This window comes from Antechinus flavipes, chromosome 3 (assembly GCF_016432865.1).
Source record: "Antechinus flavipes isolate AdamAnt ecotype Samford, QLD, Australia chromosome 3, AdamAnt_v2, whole genome shotgun sequence".
Lineage (NCBI taxonomy): Eukaryota > Metazoa > Chordata > Mammalia > Dasyuromorphia > Dasyuridae > Antechinus > Antechinus flavipes.
Genome location: NC_067400.1, coordinates 328,391,696 through 328,408,026, shown reverse-complemented (window position 1 = coordinate 328,408,026; position 16,331 = coordinate 328,391,696). Strand labels below are relative to the sequence as shown.

Sequence of the window (16,331 nt, the reverse complement as noted above, 5' to 3'; positions counted from 1 at the left end):
TGGTGAAGATTTCCTTCAGAGATTCTTAAGTTATCTATGGCTTCATTTTTAGACTGGGCATATAAATAGTACTTTTAATATTGTACTCCCATTTGTTCCTTTGTTTTCTTGTGGTTAATTAAAGCATTTATCCCTTTGCTTAGTGTTTATTCATTGCAGTCATTTATAAGATGTTACATTGTAAATTATCCTGTCTTTCAATAATATTGTTTAGTACTTTTCATCTTCCTTTATAAGTTAGTTCATTTTGCCCTCCTTTTGAGTAATGTTTATTCTCACAATATTTAACCATTCTCCTACTGCTGTTGTATTTTAACTGTGTAATTGTAGTTCAAATATGGCTACACCATAGTTTTATGAAAAGTCATTTTCATGTTTCATCTGGAAAATAACTTGTCTTTAACTCTTTTTGAATGCTATAGTATTACATAAATGCTTATTATTGATTGTTACTTTTTTTTTTTGGCATCGCAATTTTTTGTCCATTAAACTTATCAAGTAAGATTCTTAATATTGCTATAATTAGTTCTTTGCCCATTTTAATATAATTTGAAGATCAGTTTGATTTCTGTTTTTATAGGCTTTACTGTATTTCTCAATATGTAATCTACAGGGTTTTTAAGACTAAACTTGTTATTGTTATTACATAAGACGATGCAGTATCATTATCACCACCCCATATACATTTGTCTCTATTGAACTTGTTATAATTTTTTGGACTATGTATATACATATGCACTATATACACATGTACACATATCCCTTTTGAACTTGTTACAGTTTTTTGGAATATATCGTGCATGCACACTGCATGAATACATTATCAAAGAGAGGCTTTCCTACATAATTAAATGTTCAAGGAAAAAATATTTTGTCATTGCTTTACTTTTGATTTCTTCCTGTCAGCTTTGAAATATGTATATGGTGACAGAATTTTGTTTAACTTTATAATTTGAATCCATTTACATATAACTATTTCATAAGACAATGTATATAATGTACTTTCAAAACATATATAGAAAATACTGTTCTTTATTTTAATAATTTTTCAAAATCTTGTGTTAAATTCTTTTTAAAACAAAATATTTCTCATTTGCCATAATTCTATTATCTTTTCCCTATTTCCCACATATTGTCTTACAAAAAAGTATTTCTTTTCTAAAATGATCTTCAGTTAGGAGAAGGCAACTTACAGGGTCACTAATCTGCTGTTTTTTTATTCCAATATTCTGAATCTACCCACTTTTCTATGATTTATCAAAGATCAGTTCACTATTCTTCAAGAATATTTGCCAAGAGATCCATTTCATCAGACTTATTCTACTATATCCCCCTAAAAGTAATTGATAGGTAAAAATTTATATTATAAATATGTTTTTTAAAAATCTTCTGAACTATATACTTAATTAATAAGGAATATGTGATTTAGAATTATTAGCACATTTATCCTTAGATAAAGAAGCATCCTTAAGTTAATTACTAATACATGATTATCAACCTGGATACATGAAAAAAAAAATCGCATGTATTCTAGAGCAAATAATGTTATTTTAACATTTCTTCTGCAGATATAAGCAATGAAATATTTAGCAGAATGTAAAATTGGGAGGCCAACAACTTGGAAAATAACAATCTGATTCCAAGATGACCTTGGAACATTAATTTTTTTGCTCATTTTCAAATATACTTAATTATTTGACTGTATTCATTATTACTCCTTTTTTTTTTTTTTTATCAAACCACTTTGCTGCTTCATTTCTTTGAGTAGAGATGTAACTTTTGTGTTTTCTTTACACGTCATTTCACTAGTCTATGTCTATCTATCTGTATCTTTCTCTATATCTAGATAGGTAGATAGATAGATAGATAGATAGATAGATAGATAGATAGATAGATATTCATTGTTTTGTTTTCTCCTTAAGGAAATTTCATCTCATTTTCTTTTCTTTTCTTTTTTTTTTTTTTTTTTTACTGGATAATTCTGGCTCTTTGAATCCAACCTCTAATTGAGCAATTTTCCATTCCTTTTATCCAAACAATTTATCCTTGATATCTGTATATGGGGCCCAAATCGACAAAATCAGTAATCTATTTTGTTCTTCTTACCAATAGAATCAATACATAATAATAACCAATGTAAAATGTAATAGTCTTTTAACATTCTCCCCTTCATCTTTTTCTGTTATCTTTGTGCTGACTTCATTGTTCATCCCAGTTCCCACAATCATGTTTAGTATTTGGATTTTTTGAGGGGACAGTGGAGTAAAGTAGATGGATCTTCACTAATTTTTCATGCTTTACTGCAAATGTGTTCAGACAAGCAGATTTTTTATAAATTACTTTCAGAATTGCTATATGCAGTTGCATTAATGCATATGCTTACTTCTTCATTTTTCCTTGTATTGAGATAAAGAAGTTTAAACAATTTTATGGTATCTTCCCTCTTAGAGGAGCCTTACTTTGCACAAATTGAATTTCACCTATCCTACCAAATCTCTACATTGTTAAAAATCAGTTACATTCTAGCTACATGACCCTGAGCAAGTCACTTAACTCCAAATTGCCTCAGCAAAAAAAGTTACATGCAAATCTTTTGATAAACACTAAAAATGTAAATCAGAATTTTTATAGCTTTATGTACATCTTCCTTTATTAATTCCTTTATTATTATATCTAGGCAGATATTTAATTAGATTGCTATTGATCTCCAGATTTAATTTTACTTAGGATGAATATTATTTTCTTTGGGAATGTATTGTGTTTACTTTAATCCACCTTGAACTTCCTTTAAAAACCTGAGGGGGAAAAAGACTGAGTTTTTGTAAGGGGAGAGCTTAAAAATGTGAATGAGAATGTTGCATATTGGATCAACCTAAAAGTCAGCCTTCCTCATGAAAATTTTTAAAGGAATTATGCTTCTCTAAAATGAAAAATGATGTTGTGTCATCAGATACAGACAATTTTTTAGCTGTATCTGAAAGACCATAGCAATATCCTCAAATTAAGACTTTCAATAGAGAACTATATTATTACCTTTCTTCTTCTTTTAAACATACCAAATATAAAAGACTTTAAACATACTTTCACCTGCTATCCACTTTATTTTTTGCCCTTCATATGTAGTCAGTAGAGCTTCATTGTAATGTTGATAACTTAACCCCACTTAGATACCACTGTAAAACATATGATTAATACTTGCTGCTCACTGAATTCATTCATGTACTTGTTGATAATTATGTAATAGAATATGGGAATAGATTTAATGAAGAAGATTGATGTTATCCTTCCTAAGTATCTAAGGTATGAAAAAGGTGATCTTTTCACTCATTTGACTTAATTCACTAGATTAAATGTTGACTTGATCACTCTTAGCCCTCTTTCCTCTGTTTTATGTCCTTTTCCTTTTTTTTTTTTTTTTGACCTCTCTAAACTATTTTTAATCAGTATGACAAGATACTTCTTAGCGATAGAGTTAAGTGATAATCAAAGGGAAATTATACATTTCTTCAAGTTAATTAATGACCTTGTTATTATATAGATCTTGAGACATGACATCATATTCCAAATGTCTAAATCTTAGAAATTTTCTCTTCCTCAGCATATGAGTGTGTGTAGATACATACATACATACACACACACACACACACACACACACACACACACACACCCACACACACCTTTATACACAAAATCAACTCTATAGCTAAGCATTATTTAAATATTGTGTTTTAAACCAGCCTTAATGGTTTAGGTTTTCACTGATTATTTCTGATATGTCCTTTTGTCTAGGTAAATCATGTGGAATTCTGAGCTTTCTGGTATTTGAAATAACTCATTCTGCAATTGTATATTTTAAATATTCCATGCATTTGGTAAAAAAAAAAAAAATGTCTTAAGATGTTACGTTTTTGTTTTTGTTTTTTTTTAATTATTGGTTAATTATCATATTCAAAGAGCATGTTAATGAATAAGCTGAAGTTGTCCTAAAAGGAAGAAATTAATGTCACATCATAAGGATTTGTTTTGGAGACCTAAGTAAAATATGAAATTGTGCTTTATCAAATTTGCTGATTGTACAACTCTTACATTGTAAAATCTTAAATTGTAGAAATCTCATAGAAGTAGCTGATAGTCAGTAGAATAAAGATTCACAATTATCTAGATAATCAAAACTGATAAATTTAAAAGTAAAAATTTAATAAATAAAATTTAATAAATTTGAAGTCCTATATTTATGTTCAAAAACTTAATTGCACATTTTCATTATGGGGATGATCTGTCATAACAGCTCATATGAAAAAATCTTAATTTAGTGTTCCACTAAAGTCCAGTGTAAACTTAGAATATGTAACCATTTAAAGAAAAAGCTAACACAATATTACATTGTGTTAGTAATCACATAAAAAGCATGTTATAGACCCATGTATATTACTATTTTTGTATCTGTTTTTTGAAAAGATCAATGGCAAATTAGGGAATTTCCCTGTAATGAAGGTCTGAAAATCTGATCATATAAAAATAATTAAAGAAAGTTATGATATTTAGATAGAAAAAGACTAAAGTGAGGACATGCTTTATTCAATCTACAACAGTAGATTAGAGTGCCTTATTGGAGCAATGTCTTGCTATTGTAGGAATAAGTTACTTTTTGAAAACCATTTCTATATCCTACTTCATCTTTATATCCCAAGCACAGTTCCCATGAAGATACAGCAAACTAATTAAATGTATTTCATTGAATTGAAAAGATTCCTTTTTTGGGCAGAAATGTTGAAGTACTTTGACCTCAAAATCTCTATTTTAAGGGCCTTTGATTTTTGTAGCAATGATCATATTGTATTCCTATGCAGAATATCCTGTCTGTATTTCTGCTGCCTTTTCGTCATTAAAAAGGATGAGTTCTTGACCATATAAGTGGACATTTCAGATTACCAGCTCAGATCTATGTACTTCAAGGATAATATTAGCTACCCTGTATTCTAACTTTCCTTGAATTCTCTAGTTTCTAATGGAAAAAGTTTACATGAATAAAATCCTTATGTGTTGAATTCCAGCAGACTAGTTACACTATACTGAGGGTTTTCACTTAGTAAGCTCTGGGCTTCCCTAGGTCCTTCTTTGTGTGTTTGTTTTGTTAATTACCTCTTTGTGTATTCTTTGAGTCCTCTCACTCAAGTTCTTACCTTCTACCTTTATGCCAAGATCTTTATAATAATCTTTGCAGTATTAAGAACTAAAAAGAGTACCATTTAGAGGTAGGAAACCCCATTACATCTCCTAGAGTTCTATCCTGATTAGTGCTGTGATCTTGGACAAATCCTATAACTTCCATAGGCTTCTTTTTTCCTCGTAACTCTTGTCTGCCATCACCTCATGAATTTTATTTCAGTTACCATCTCTGACAATGACTCCTACCCTCTAGTTATAAATTATTGTTAATAGAATTCTTTAGCTGTAAATCATTGAAAATGAGAGGTAGCTTCATGACCACTTATTTAACTGTTGATTTTGATAATAGGTATAGGTCATCTTTGGATATTGGAGGACATTTATTTCTGTTCAAAATTTCCCTCTTTAGTTGAAGAATAAATAACAGAGCTTAATGTGAATCCAAAAATAGCGGAGAAAAATTCATCACACTTTAATAATAATATATCAGTGTACAATTGATTTTAATCCTTCTGTAGTTTAAGTAAGATTGAGAAGTCATTTCTCCATACACATACATGAGTAATGATACTCATTTGACACTTAATAAATACAAAAGAAAGACTAGATGGCCTTTGTAATCTCTTCCAGCTTTAAATCCAACTCGTATATAAAGTAGAAATAGCCACGGAATGATGAATTTTAAAGTTCAGTGACACATAAATGAAACTGCTTATTCAAAAAGCAGTGGGGTGAACTAGAATGGTGCTTTGCAAAAATCTTAAGTCAGAGCAGTCTTCTTTGATATGTGCAGGTTTCACAAGATGTTACTAGGGTACTATTTACCTAGCACTATGTCTATCTTATTAAAAGAATATGAATTTTTTTGCATACTGTAATATCATTGGTCACAAATATGTACTGACTAATGTCTATATGCAGAAAACTTTAAGTTTAAATAGAGATTAAGATTTTTGTGTTATATGTATATTTTTTTTAATGAAAATTTTTTACTGTACTATTCTCAGATTTTTGTTTTCAATATGTCTTTATGATTAAAAATTGTTGAGTGTCCAAAGAGGTTTGTAAATATTTACTATTTTGGAGCTAAAAACTAATTTGAATTTGTAGACCCTCGGAGAGTTTGAGACAATTCTTTATTTTTCCTCTTGCCCTCTTCCCCCCCTCAGAATTCTCTAGACCACAGTTATGAGAACTGCTGTTGTAATCTATAGAAAGGTATTGTTGTGTTTGCTCATGTAAAGGAAATGTCTAAATAACAACTTTTTCTAAACACTATGCTTAGAAAAAATTATCTTCTCAGTTTGGAAAAGACAAAAGAAGGGTAACATGGGAATATTCTGCAAATGAAAATGTTTCCAAAACAATTATAGATAAACAAGTAAAATATTGCCAGTGTTTATTAATTTTTCTATAACTTTCACTATCTAAGATACTAGTTAAGTATAATGTATCTTTGAAATTGTACTTTGGGGGCTTGGAAAAAAATTGAAAAAAAAAATTTGGTTGTTGGTGCTTGGAGTTCAAGTGGCTTACATGTAGACATGACCAAATTATCAATTATTATGTTATGATGTAAATTACCACACACATAGAGATGTAATGAAAGTTCAAAAATTAATTCATAGCATATCAAGTAAACCTGAAGTATTAATGTGGCTGTGGAAAGTGCAGTTTCTTAGACCTTTTGACTCTATGACTTATTATACGCAGGAATATTTAAAATCAAGGAGATATATTTGGTACCTCTCTACTAAGTAGTGTATGTTTAAAATTAAAAGTTTCCTACCAAATTCAATGCCTCAGATCCCATCTCCTGTAACACAGTATTTTATCATGCTTTCACAGCACTACATGTTAAAATTAAGAAATAATGAATGTATTTACACACACTCACTCACCCAAATTATTGACATAGCATAAGATCTACTAAAATCATTAAACTATTTAAAAATATTGTCACAACAAAATTAATGCTTCAATTAAATAGGTTGATTTTTGAATGTCAGCAAAGCAGTGCTTTAATGGGAAATTGATTAGACTACAGATAGCCCCTTGTTAAATTAGATATTATGATATTTATTAAAATAGAATTCTATCTGATGGCTTATTTGTGGAAAAGTATCTTTTTCCAAATTTGTAAATTGTTAATTAACACTCAGACATTAATCTTGGTCAGGTGCTAAAAAATCTTTGCCACAATAATTGGGGATTCTCATTTTTATGGGCAGAAAAAATATATACATATATATATATATATAGTACCACTGTGTTGAGATTATTGGAGAAAAAATGCTTTAGTAAGAATGCTTGGTTTAAAAAATATTTATATTTATTAAGGCTTTTATCTTTTTTCCTAAAGGTAGGAAAGTAAAATACAGGTTTCGTAATACTTTAGTAAGTGATGTTAAATCATTTTTTAATTAGAAATTCCTGGAGGTATGTTAGTGAGGAAGAAAATATGAGGTAAATTAGGGAAACATTTATTTCACTTTGTTCTCCATTAAAACACTTCACAACGTCTTCTCTTCCTGTTATTTTAATTCTCATCCATCTCCTTTCTTAAATCTGCCATGGAGATTCCATTCAACTCATTGGAATGCTTTCCCTTGTCCTTTTAGTATCTCAGAAGTACTACTTACTTCTTGAAATACTAATATCTGTATTATTAAATTCTTGCTACATGATCAGCCTACTGCCTTTTCTGATCACACATTTTCTTTTATACCAAGAGTAACTATATGGATATAATTCACTTTTCTTTAATTGTGTCTCAACTTATTAATCACATATTGAGAATAACATGAATTATATAATTTTTACACCCACAGTCCCAGCTTCCAATTCTGACACTATAGCAGAACTAACAGCGTTTTGTATTTTTGTCTGTTAGTTCATTCTCTTTCTCTTTGTTGCCCCAAGACTCATCTCCCACTCTCCCCCAAAAAATTATCTGTTGGCTGATCTTCTGGAGATAAAATATGCTATGAAAAATAGAGTTTATGTCTTTTATAACTATTGAATTATAAGATCCCCACACTTAATGATGAGGCTAGTCCTCAGAGAGTAGACCTAATCTATCACCTGGTCCTTAAAGCCTTTGTAGCTTTGTAACATCTATCACTGATTGCCTTGAAGAATCCCAATTCACCTGCATTTCATGATGAAATAGCTAAGTATGACAAAAATTCACACATACTTTGTACTTTCATATTGATTATTTTATTTGATCGCTAAAAGATTCTTATGAGAGAATAAGATATGCCTTATTAGGAAAACATGAGCTTTCCTAATTAGAATGGAATAGATTTAAAAGAGTTTATTTGGGACAGAAATTGACGTAACATTGAGTATCTTGATAGACAGAAAAGTAACATAGATGAGTGAGGTACAATTATGAGAGATGTTTAAAATTTCCTTCAAGTAGAAAGTTCAAGGAACTGCTTTTACTTCTTAAGCACTGAACCTAATAATTTTACAGTTTACTTTGTACCATAATTTTACTAGATCTTTCTGAAGGAAACAAAATAATCATAACTTCACAGACCTTATTGGTAGCTTTATATTTTATATCCAGTTTGCTGTAGGCAACTGTGCCCCTCCTCCAATTAAAAAAATTATTATTTCTTTGCAGTCCTCTCTATACCCTCCATTCCAGTGTTTCCAGAAATAACTTAAGGAAGAGAAAAAGCCCTAAGTGTTTAGTCAGCATGTTATCCCTCTGTCATATCTCTATTATCAACTTCCCAATAAATTAAAAAAAAAAATCTAGACATCTTGAAGCTCAGATATATATATATATGTGTGTATACATATGTATATAGATAGATAGATATATACACATACACTCTTTTTTTAGTTGATTCTGAAAGTACCAAAATTACCAAAACAATTAGATTCTATTTTTTCTTAAGAAATTCCAATAATCTGACATTTTAAAACTATTGTAGAAACTGTATTACATTTAGACAGTTAATAACAATAACAACTAGCATTATTGTAACACTTTTAGATTTGCTTCTCATGTTAACTCATCTTCTCATCTGCAAATAACCATATAAAAATAGGTAATTTTACTTAGGGAAATTCATGGAGATTTTTTCCTAAATTTTTAATGCATTTGTTTCCAAATGAGTTTCTATCTCAGAATCAGCCACATTGTATAATTAATTTTTTAAAAGATGCTTAAATAAATGCAGTGAAGTTAGTCAAAGAATAGGTAAGTCTTGAACAGCGTGTAAGTGTATAATGTAAAGTTTGAAGTTTATGTGTTGATTTTATTATAGAATTTTAATGTAGATGATTTAAATTGGGACTTAAATTGATCTGTGACTTAAATGATTTTATAATTTTGTGATTGCAAGTTAGAATAATTGATGATAAAATATTTATTTTTCATAGCCATGAAGCTTATGACTGCTCTGGTGAATGTTGCCTTAAACCTAAGTATTCATCAGGATAATACACAAAGACAATATGAAGCAGAAAGAAACAAAATGATTGGTAAGAGAGCGAATGAAAGGTTGGAGTTACTACTTCAGAAACGTAAAGAGGTAAGCAAGACTATGATGTAAGTGAAAGAATTAGTTTCCTTGATATACACGCACACATATACACATATATGTTATAAAGAATATGCCCACACATTTGTCTGTATGTGTTTAATGTGTGTGTTGAGAAATCTGTTATTTATCTAATATATAAATCCATTTTTATACAATATTGATTTTTCCTCCCCTGAAAACCAGTTTGGTCAATTCATATTTACATAATTAATTCATACAAATATTTTTCTGTTTTTAAATTTTAAAAATTAAAACTAGAGGCAGCATACTATAATATAGCTACTTTTGAAGTCAGAGGTTCTTGAGTTCAAATCTTGACTCAGAATTTTATTTCCCACATGTGGAAAATCACTTTATACTTTTGAGCTCCAGTTCTTTGTTACTTAATGAGGGATTTGGACTAGAAGGTGTCTTCAGTCCCTTCTATCTCTAACATCAAAAATAAAGATAAATGTTAAAAATTTTAGGTCATATTTTCTGTTTTATATTATTTAAATTACTGATATATTATATTTGTAATGTGTTACTATTTCTATACCTAAAAATATTTCAAATTATAAGAGAAGCTAGAAAGTATGCAATTTTTTAAACTGAGCACTATACCCAAATGGCTTTTTAGTTCTTAATTAGATAGATATACATTTTGATCCTTAAAGAAGTGATCACTCTTTCAGCATACTTAGAGGTAATAATATTACTTGGTGTTTTTATTTCAGCTACAAGAAAACCAAGATGAAATTGAAAACATGATGAACTCTATTTTTAAGGGTATTTTTGTTCATAGATATCGGTAAGAGATGAAATTATAATCAAAACAACTGATATTTTCTTAATATATATTCCACTTGTTTTTATTTTCTCTGTGAAACTATGAATTTTTTAAATGGTTGTAATTGAGGCTGTTTTCTAGGGTTACATCATAAGCTGTTGAATTATTTAAATTTCAGAGTATATGAGGAGGGCTTTGGGTAAAAATGGTGGGCCTACTTGGTGTCCAATGAACAGCCTAGGAAAGTTAAGAAAAGCTTATTATTACAAGGCTGGATACAAGGTGCAGAATATAATTTTATCAGCCATAGCAACTCTTTTTTTTTTTTTTTAAAGCTTTTTACTTTTCAAAACATATGCATGGATAATTCTTTAACATTAACCCTTGTAAAACCTTATGTTTCAATCCCCTACATCCTCCCCTAGATAGCAAGTAGTCCAATATATGTTAAACGTGGTAAAAATATGTTAAATCCAACATATGCATACATATTTTTTAAAATAGCTTTTTATTTACAAGTTATATGCATGGGTAATTTTACAGCATTGACAATTGCCAAACCTTTTGTTCCAGTTTTTCCCCTCCTTCCCCCCATCCCCTCCCCTAGATGGCAGGATGATCAGTAGATGTTAAATATATTAAAGTATAAATTAGATACACAATAAGTATACATGACCAAACCATTATTTTGCTGTACAAAAAGAATCAGACCCTGGAATGTTGTACAATTAGCCTGTGAAGGAAATCCAAAATGCAGGCAGGCAAAAGTATAGGGATTGGGAATTCAATGTAATGGTTCTTAGTCATCTCCCAGAGTTCTTTCTCTGGGTATAGCTCGTTCAGTTCATTACTGCTCCATTGGAACTGATTTGGTTCATCTCATTTATGCATACATATTTATACAATTATCTTGCACAAGAAAAATCAAATCAAACCAGAAAAAAAAATGAGAGAACATAAAATGCGAGCAAACAACAAAAAATGTGAAAATGCTATATTGAGCCACAACAACTCTTAAGCATTGTTTACTAAATTACATCTAATCAATGGAACAAGAAATCACATGTTCCTTAAATTACTGAAATAGTGTAGTAAAGGACACTGAATTATTGATAGATTTTTTTTTCCTTCACTTGGTTCCTACCCTTTGCATCATACATATATTAATTAATTACCTCTTTAACGAGATAAATCAAGTTTACTCTGTTCTATAAGTTCTTAATATAGTGCCATTAGTTTAACATTTAGTGTAATATATTTCAGCATAATTGGTTTCCATGTAATCCCACGTTTTTATTGTACACATTTAAAAATATTGTTCAGAAAAAAAGGACCATAGACATCATCATACTGTCAAAGGTTCCATGACACACAAAAAAATTAAGAATTGATGTTCAGCCTTATATCCTGGATTCTATCCACCTACAGTAATGAGAGAGTAATGTGTCCTATGGAATAGATGTATTCTATAGTGATATATTTCTTTATCAAAACTTTACTGCAGGAAGAAAATATGTAATGGATATATGTGTGTCTTACCAGACATATGAGAGCAGTTTGAATGCAACTGCCTTTAAATATTAATCAAAATAATATGAAATATTACAAAAATATAAAACAAATATATGAATTTAAGAACTAATGTTGGATTAAAGAAATGGGGAGAGGAATGTTCTTTGTTACAGTAATTAGAGTATTTCAAGAAGGAAGGATTCCATTGTTGCACCTTTTTTGGAGCAGGGAAGTCAAGATTCTTGGTACCCCATTCACAAATATATAAACTGCCCTGCACCTCAGGCAGTGTTTTTAAAGCAAAATCTGTTCTCCCCATGGAAATATATAGTCATCTTAGGAGAGAGACCATACCTATATAATTTCAGACATACCCTTACATAAAATAGTCATCCTATTTACAATTCCTCCAACAGAGGACAATTTCAGTCAGCCACATTTGGAAATAGAAATCTTAACATATTAATCCTGGTTCAAGTAACATCTTCCTTACTGAAATTTTTTAAGTAAAATACTTATTCTTTTCAGCCCACTTCCTATTTTTTATTATCACTAACTATGCACAGGTTATGTCTCCCCTCCATTATGATTAAAAGATATTTTGGGAGCTTTTTTTTATTCTTGCATCTCTAACCCCTAACATCTTGAACACAGAGTAGGTGCTTAATTTAATTGGATTTATTTATACTGATATTATCAGGAATCAAAATTAATTCACTCATTAAATCCTTTCTTATGTTGATAGAACAGAGGGAATAGAGGAGAAAGCTGAAAGGGGAGATTGAGAGGGGAGACAAAAGGATGATATGAGTTAGGTTTTTTTAACCTTTCATATCAAAACGTTATGGTTTTGCCAGCAGGTATCAGGCACGTAGAAAGAACTGGTTTGAGAATAGGGAAGAATTAATTCTTCCTGAGATACTGTCATGGAGGAAATATAATAGACTTTCTAGTTAGAGAAGGAATATGATGACATTCTACAAATGTGATCCTTTTTGCAACAATATTTGTTAATTGCATCAAGGCCCAGAATGTTGCATAACTTCTAATATGTTTATTTACACTCGCACATCACCGATGTGCTGTCATTTGACATTAACAGCCAACTGGGAAAAAAAAAAAACAAATAATATTATCTAGTTTATTATATGCAAGGTCTTTTTATAAATTCATAGTGTTTATTAATCAATATAGATAAGACATTACAAATAAACAATGACAGTAAATAATGAGATACTCAAATAGTCTGAGTATCATTGAGGTATTCCTGAAAGGCCTAGGAAGTGTTGAGGGGAAAAGGTTATATTAACTCCTATGAATATAATAGAGAAATGGATTTTTGCTCATAAGTCATTGAGTATGTAGCCTGTGAAGAATGGGAATCAATGAACAAAAAAACTTTACACTATAAATTAGTAGTCACTAAACCAATAAAATATGAAACGGTCTAGATGGTAAAGAATCAAAAACAATTGAATTCAATAACATATAGTTTGATAATCCCCAAACACAAAATATTTAATAGAAAAACTATATTTGACTGAAATTTCTGGGAAACTGAAAAGCAACTTGACTTCTGTTAAGGAAAGGCTTAGGCTAGTATTTTATACCATATACTACAATTAACTCAAAAAGGATGTGCTTTTGACTTAAATAAAGATCCATGCATAATTTTCAACATTCACCCTTGCAAAATCTGGTGTTCCCAAATTTTTTTTTTTTTTTAGTAATCTATTAAACATGTGTAATTCTTCTACTTGTATTTCCACAATTATTAGGCTGCACAAGATAAATCAGATCAAAAGGGAGAAAATGAAAAATGATAAAGAAAACAAAATGCAAAAAAAAAAAAAAAACAATAAAAAAGTGAAAATATTATGTTGTGATTCACACAGTACTGTCTTTGAGTGCAGGTGGCTCTCACCATCAAAAGACATTGGAACAGGCCTGAATCATATGGCTGTTGAAAAGAGTCATGCCCATCAGAATTGATTATTGTATACTCCTGTTGTTGTATCATCAATATTCTTTAAAAAAACAAATAAACTGTTTGTCTTTGGATAAGATCAGCATCACTTAATACTATAAAGAACAAAATACATTATATTGTAACAAACAGGAAAAAGCTTGGTAATGTTATTAGAGTTAATAATCCCTGAATCACTTGTCAGTATGATCACACTATCCATTTATTAGAATTTAAAATAAGACGAAAGGTTAATAAAGGAAAATCTTACAAATCTGAAATTAAATTATTTAAAGAGTGAATTGTTTAAGCAAGCAACCATTGACTATAATTCCATGTAGAAATAAACCAGTGTAAATCAGTTCCCACAATTAGGAAACTAAAAGAGTCCAGAAAACACATTCACAATATATGAATAATTTGCCAAATGGTAGTAAGAGCTTTTACATAGCACTTCCAACTTTGCAAAATGCTTTCTTTCATGTATTCACTGGTGAACAATGGCTACCAAAAGCCTTACAAAGTTATATTCTAATTGCTTTGTAAAAATCATAGGAAGAAGTAAAGTCTATCATATCATTTTGGGGCATTTGTAGAAGAATTAGATCAGATATATTTCACAGTTGCTAGCAGTTGAATTGTCAACCATCCAAGTGACTGAAGTGATCCCAAAAGATCAAAATATAACGAGTCAATCCCCTGAATTAGAAAAGCTTTTTGCATGAGCAAAATAAATCTAACTTAGATAAGAAAAGAAAGTCAACAACCATTCTTACATAAGTGAATAAAATAAAAGTTTTCCCAAAAAAATTACAAACTACTTATCATAATAGTAAATGTTGTTCCCACATGACTAATTAAGAGATAAATACAAATCAAAACAATTGAGTTTTTTCTTTATATCCCCATTAAAAAAAGATAAGTTGTGTATAGAAAAACAAGTGTGGTTTTAATATAATTAAAGGCTGGAGGAAGAAGAGTAATTATAAGCAATATTAAATTAACCCTCTGGGTGATACTTAAGAGTATTTTATAAATATAATAAAACAAATAATCTACTAGAAAAAAATTTTGGACCAAAAAACTAAAATTCAGAGATGGGGAAAAATATCAGCAACAGAAAATACTTTTAGTTCTCTGTAATGCAAAAATGAAAACACAATGTTATTTGTGGGAATAAAAACAGTATTGTTGAAGTGAACTTCATTTCAGCAAGGTGTCCCAGTTTTATTTTAAAAATAAAAGAAAAAACATAACAAGAACTCTATAGTATGAGTCACATATCTTAGCAGTTCATGCAATATGAAAATAGATGATAACATGTCCCTTGTTACCATTTCTTTGCTATCCATTTACTCTTTTACCACCTACCTCATTTCTAATTAGGGAGTCTCTCAGAACCCTGGCAAGCATTTCATAGAGACAGTCTTACTATATGAAGAATATAATAAAAATAGAAAGGTGAAAAGATGGTTTTATTATAGAAGATGAGGTCTGGAGGTATAAAAGGTATTTCAGGGTATAAAAGAAGCATTTCAAACTCCATTCATGTAGTAAGTGAATACATTAAAAAGGGGGTTTAAAACTTACCTTAGTTTGACTATAAGTATAGTCTTTTTTTTCTCAGTGGTATTTAATTTTTCAAATGCATGTAAAGATAGTTTTCAATATTGATTTTTATAAGACTTGGTATTCTAAATTTTTCTCCTTACACCCCTCCCCCCTTCCCCAAGGCAGGAAGCAATCTGATACAGTTTAAATATGTACAATCCTTTTAATCATATTTCCATATTTATCTTGTGCAAGAAAAATCAGACCAAAAAAAGAGTGAAAATACTACAGTTTGATCCACATTTAGTCTCTATAGTATTACAAAAACGGTTCTGCTTCACTCAGTATAAGTTAAATTTCTAGACTTTCTGAAATCATCCTGTATAGCTATAGTCTTCAGCATTTAAATCTTCAATTAAACCTTCTATGCAACATTTTCAAAATTAAAATGCTATTGTCCAGCAAGGAATTTATATAAATGTAGAATTATAATGTATGAGGTAGAACAATTTACACAATTAGTATAGATTGATGAACCAAAGAACAAAATAAGTTAGTTATATTAAGAGTTAATACAGTGCACATACAGAGAAAGATGTATTATGAAGAGATTAGAAAATGTCAGAGCAATGAATATAACTTTCTGAGCAAAATGATAACGGCATTACTTCAATTTCAACCATCATTACCAGCAACAAATATGTACCAGGTATCTACTGTGTGCTAGATCTTAAGGTTGTGAAAGGGCCTGACATGGCCCCTATACTCAAAAGACTAATAAATAATGTGAGAGGCTAAG

General features: G+C 29.8%; 1 protein-coding gene across 1 annotated transcript in view; it reads left to right on the top strand.

Moving 5' to 3' along the window:
- The window catches only part of STAG1 (stromal antigen 1), a 318,010-nt gene that overhangs the window by 191,422 nt on the left and 110,257 nt on the right, over positions 1-16,331 (top strand). Inside the window, exons 8-9 of the mRNA XM_051985602.1 lie at positions 9,571-9,722; positions 10,451-10,524. Of these exons, the coding sequence (XP_051841562.1) occupies positions 9,571-9,722; positions 10,451-10,524 (226 nt within the window). The remainder of the gene's footprint in view (positions 1-9,570; positions 9,723-10,450; positions 10,525-16,331) is intronic.